This window comes from Eurypyga helias, unplaced genomic scaffold (genome assembly GCF_000690775.1).
Source record: "Eurypyga helias isolate BGI_N326 unplaced genomic scaffold, ASM69077v1 scaffold43754, whole genome shotgun sequence".
NCBI lineage: Eukaryota > Metazoa > Chordata > Aves > Eurypygiformes > Eurypygidae > Eurypyga > Eurypyga helias.
Genome location: NW_010245391.1, coordinates 41678 through 47049, shown reverse-complemented (window position 1 = coordinate 47049; position 5372 = coordinate 41678). Strand labels below are relative to the sequence as shown.

Here is a 5372-nt window from a genome sequence, read left to right as displayed (position 1 = left end):
GGACTAGAAGCAGTGGCTTGGTAGTGCTCCCAGGTTGTGTGGGCTCAGATCCATGCACTGTGGGGCTACAAGCCCAAGGGACTGAGTCCAAAGCCCCGCCAATGCTGAGGGGACACCCTTTTGCCACCTGAGAGGGTGCATCCCCAGCATTGTTGGGGTCACTCCACTCCTATGAGGAGGACAATTCTGTGGGGGCTGTGACACCAGTGCTTCCCCAGCGAGCTGGAGAGCAAGGCAGCCCTTGGATGGCGAGGGTGCACGGGCAACCCTTGGGGCACAGACACCCAGGGGCAAGGACCCCAGGGGCCCCTCATGCCTCTAGAAGGCAAAAGTGACACTGGGGGGCTGGCTCTGGAACTGGAAGGCCTGTTCCAATGCTTCCTTGGCTTGGGGGTGTGACTTCCCACAGGATTAGGGATGGTGTGACTCCAGAGCACCAGCTAGGGCCTCAGCCATGGTCTGCCCTCTGCCCAGACACTGAATTGCTACCCACGAAGACCCTGCTGTCATCCCACACTTGTGATTTGGATGCTATATTTAGGAACACGGTGACTTGTCAAGGTCAAACTCTGGCTTGGTTACAGAGATGTTTTTGCTGTGTTATCACGTTTTGCATTTGCAGCTCACAACGCTCTAACCACACAGGACAGGATGCGAGAGTGGGTAGCGAGCAAAAGCGAATGCTGGACTCCATCCTGCAACACTCTGAGCAGCCCCGACAAGGTGCTGTGTACCTTCGTCTCCCGAGGCCGCCAGTGAACAGTGCCCTGCTCAGTGCCTCGCTCCTTCTAGCAGGATCTGACCTCTTATTTGCTGCATGCACATCTGATAAGAGCATTGCCTTTAGCATGCTACTTTCAAAATAACTTTACATGATGGCTTGGTAACTGCCTCCAAACCAGTGCCCCAGCCCTCCTCGCAGTATGACCTTACAGCCCTCCTCCTCAGCACCCCAACAGAAACCCAGATTTTTCCTCTTTACGTGAAGAAAAGGAGGTCTGACCCTTGTTGTAAGCAGTGAGGACCTGTCTGCATTTACCCTAAATTACTGTACTGGTGGTGCACAGCTGCACAAGTGTTGGATGCCCAAAGAGTCAGGGCAGGGAAGGCTCAGGGGCACGACCTTGACGTGACCAGCTGCTGGCTCAAGAGACGTGAGGACATGGAAGGGACACGGGTTGCCCAAATTTACATGGAGGCGATGCTGGGAGGTCAGCAGCTGTCAGGGATGCCCAACAGCCCCAACAACCTTTTTCATGCCCAGAGATATAGATATAGGTAATACGGGTAACTGGGGACAGGGTCTGAGCTGGCTTTTGCCCTTGAGTGCAGGGTGAGCATCTCACTGGGGTACCAAGAAAACTCCTTAAAACTTGCGTGTCAAAAGTGATGGCCAAGCACCAAGACCCAAAGACCTGCTGTCTGTCAAGGAGCATGAAATCTGTGCCTACTCTGGGGTGACAATGCCCATAGAAATGGTCCTTTCTCCAGAACCATCCAGCCTACCCAGGCAGAGACTTCACTCATGGGGAGCACAAGAGGAGGCAAGAAACCAGCACAATCCGTCCGCCTCAGCCAAACGCCTTCACTGCAGAATCATCATTCTCATGAAGGAAATGAAGACCAGAAAGCCTTTCTTCCCCTTCTGAGAAACAACCAATTTTCCAAGTGCTTCCTAGCCCCTGGAAGCCCACACCGCCATTCAGCAGCTCTGCCTATGGATTCATGGCCTTCATTTCTTTGAGGACAACTTGCTATGAAACCTTCATCCACAGCAGGAAAAAAACACTGGGTATAGTCTGAAGAGTTTCAAGGGCAAATATGAATACATGGAATAAGAACTCTCTCTTCTTCTGGTAGAACGGTAGGAAAAAGCATGGAAGTGCACCAGAGAAGAAAGTCTAAGCAACCTTTTTTTGTTGTGGGAGACGGTAGTGAACAAACCTACCCACTACGAAGAGTTTTTTCCAGGAAGTGTAGGTTGCTGCAACTTGTATCCCTTGAGCGGCGAGTGCTCACACAACAGTTCTCATGCTACTTGCAAGCAGTGCATTTGAAGGAGCCTCAGCAACGTGCACAGAGGATGAACGAACCCTACAGCCCTGCGACACCCCGACCCATCAGCAGCACCTCGCCCAGCACCATGAAAATGTTCATGGGCTTCCTCGCTGTATTTACTGTAGCACAGACAATTGGGACCGTACTCTTCTGTTTGTATCTTCACATGAAGATGGATAAGGTAAGTGGAGAAATAAGGCTCTCTCTGGTGGATTGCTAACATGATTTCCCTTCAGCCATGGTGACATGTGCTCACCCGAAGGATGAACGTGGTAGAAGATGTTGACCACTGGATGGACAGGGGATTTTGGCACTTTTGCTTTAATTTGCCGCTAAGATGTACGCTGAGGAAGAGATCTGTTCCCTTCGTTAACAAAATGAGAATGGATTGATCAAGAAGAGCCATTAATAGCAAACCTGGCAGCCGAGGGCCAGTCTGGGGAGAAGACAGTGTGGTTTAAACACACAAGTGGCTTGTTGGTGGTTTTTCTGGTGCTGTAGTACTTGGCAGCACTGTGACAGTAATCACGAGGTTGTGGGTCCAGAAATGATTTTTTTTTACTGTTTGCATGCGTGAATTTTACCAGCATCCCACTTCACATGCTGTCTTTCTGCTTTGGGAAGAAAAGAACAGTTCTTTCTTAGTACTTTGTCTCTTTTTTTTGAAGAGATGCAGTGTTGGTGATCCTGCCTCATACTTGGGACAATATTTACCAAAAAAGTAAAAAGTGAAAAGCTGGTTTTGAGGTTGCCGTGACTGCAGCCGCACCATATGATGCTTAAAATCACCGACCTAAAGGCAGTTTTCCCCAAACCAGAAAAGGCTACCTGCTGAAGAGATAAAATGTGTCTAAAACCCAGAACACATTCTCCTTACCAGATCAGATTGCCATTGCTGATTTTTAAACACGTTTTCTCAACTTAAACTGAAATTTAAGTGCGTACCTGCTGAGCTTCAAGGGTGGAGAGCCATCCTGAGCTAGAAGGGCTTAAAAGTTGGGTGGATGGAAGGGGACTTTGCTGCAGGGGAGTTGCAGCCTAGAGCGAAGGGGTGAGTGGAGGCTCCCCAACGGAGTGAAATGTGACTGCACGGGGCCGTGGCAGAGGATCAGAGGCAGCTGAAGCACAGTCACAGGTGGCAAGAGGATTTCAGCTGCCTTTAGAGCTGGCGGCAGGGTTTCCAACCCAACCTTCCGCATCCCAGCGCTGCCTGCCCTGAGTGCCCTGCCAGGCTGTGTGTCCTCATGTCCATCTGCACTTCACTGTTTAGCCAAATGTTAAGTTTTTACAAAACACAGGTGTATTTTCAAAAATCAGTATTTTTATACATATATATTTATTCTTTATTTTTGGCTTTCTGGTTTTGTTATTGGTTTTTTTTTTTTAATCTGAAGCTCTAGGCAGGATTCAGCCCCAACCCACAAGTTGTTTTGGTCTCTTGGCAGTTTTTCTGGTCAATAAGCTAGCCAAAAAAATAAATGCCACGCACAGGGCAGCGTAGGGATAAGCGAGCACCCCAGCTGCCTTCTGGGACCACTGGGACAGCAGCAGTGAGCCCCTCGCCCCTCACTGAGGTTTCTGTAAATGCAGGCGGGTGGACATTTGCTATGAGGCTTTTGGAAAAGGCAGAGTGGGAAATTTAAATTCATTATCAAGGTGACAAAAAATAGGAAGGGATCCTGAGCAATCCTCCTCTCATCCAGTGTTGTCAGCCCTGTGGGTGCAATTCCCAGCGGATGCAGGTGCAGCCGCTGTGCCAGGTGGCTGGTGAGAGAGCTTGGTACCCGCAGTGTCTGCCCGGCTCACCTCGATGCTGAACAGCCGACCCTGAGCTTTCCAGGCTGTGCTGCATCGCTGGCAGGAACACGGCATAGCCCCGCTACCAGCCATTGCGTCGTTTCCCACTAACAACCCGTTCACTCTCTCTTCTCTCCCCCACTGGCAGATGGAAGAGGCGTTGAGCTTAAATGAAGATTATGTCTTCCTGAGGAAAGTACAGAAATGTCAGACGGCAGAAGGTCAGAAGTCAACATTATTGGACTGTGAAAAGATTTTAAAGGGCTTCCAAGACATCCAACGCAAGGTACACTGCTGTTCGGTGGATAAAGACCCCCTGAAGGTGGAGGGAGGCTGCCAGGCACACACACAGCTTCACCCCAAGTGTTTTTTTAAAACCATGGGTGCCCTTTACCTTGGGGCTCCATAGCACACACGCTTTTTTACACTAGATTGTTTTTACACTGCATTTTTCCACTGTATTAACATCAGCGAAAAATCACATCCCTTTTTTGCTCAAAATGAGCTTGGCCGGAGCACGTCCAACTGCAACATGTCGAGGGATGCCCAAGGCTCGCGGCAGGAGACATGGAGTTACAGACGCCCTGGCTCTGTGCTCAGATCCCAGTCTGAGCAAACATTGATTTTCTGCTGTCTGGCACCTTGCTCCAATCCTGTGCCGGGTACCTGTGAGGATGCTGGTGGCTGCCTGCCCCTGGGAGCACTTTTACACCCATTTTGCCCAGGTGTCGATGACGGTGCAAGGCTCGGGCCGGGCAGCACAGCTCCCAGCAGCCGATGAGGAGGAGGAGGAGGATGCTATGCAAATGGCAGCCCCCTGGGCTCAGGGACGGCATCGCTAGCTGGTGCAGCAGCTCCTCACGTTTGGGTGAAAAGGAGCCAACCTGCACCGTGACGTCCTCCTGGAGTGGCTGAGGGCTGCCCAGTGGCCCAGCTTGCCCAGCCCTGGACAAGGTGCTCTCAGCCCTTGAGTTCTCTGTTAGGGGGAGCTATGCTGACCAGAGTGGGCAGGACAGGGACATTTCTTCCTCACTGTCAGTGCCCGATGACATCAAATGCCTTCAGGTTTGCATCAGCATCCAACTGACAACAAATTGAGTCTGAGATGGGCCCTGCTCAAGAGTTCTGCAAAGCCCCTTTTGAGCTGGCAGGGGCAGTGCCCGGTGTGCTGGGCAGCATCTGCAGCATGGCTCTCCAACATGGTTTTAAATGACCTGAAAAGGAGGGTTATTTATTTATTTATTTATTTATTTATTTTTCAAATAAAGTTTCCTCATCACATAATTTTAATTGCTGAAACCTTAGATCAAAAACCCTACAATCCCCTTGCTGCAAAAAGCCAGTCAACCCATGGCTGTGTGTGATGCTGGGAAAGGTGTTTAGAGGGGGTCTGCAGTTTTGGGTACCCTCTGCCGAGAGCTGGCAGGGATGTTGGGGCCAAACAGCACCAACCCAAGCAGTGACCAGAGCATCCTTTACATAGAGGCTTTCAAAATCATTGATTTGTGCATCTTTAA

The 5372-nt window shown here is 50.4% G+C and overlaps 1 protein-coding gene across 1 annotated transcript in view; it reads left to right on the top strand.

Moving 5' to 3' along the window:
• Positions 1-2029: 2029 nt before the first annotated feature.
• The window catches only part of CD40LG (CD40 ligand), a 6460-nt gene continuing 3117 nt past the window's right edge, over positions 2030-5372 (top strand). Inside the window, exons 1-2 of the mRNA XM_010150032.1 lie at positions 2030-2239; positions 4004-4177. Of these exons, the coding sequence (XP_010148334.1) occupies positions 2084-2239; positions 4004-4177 (330 nt within the window). The 5' untranslated portion in view covers positions 2030-2083. The remainder of the gene's footprint in view (positions 2240-4003; positions 4178-5372) is intronic.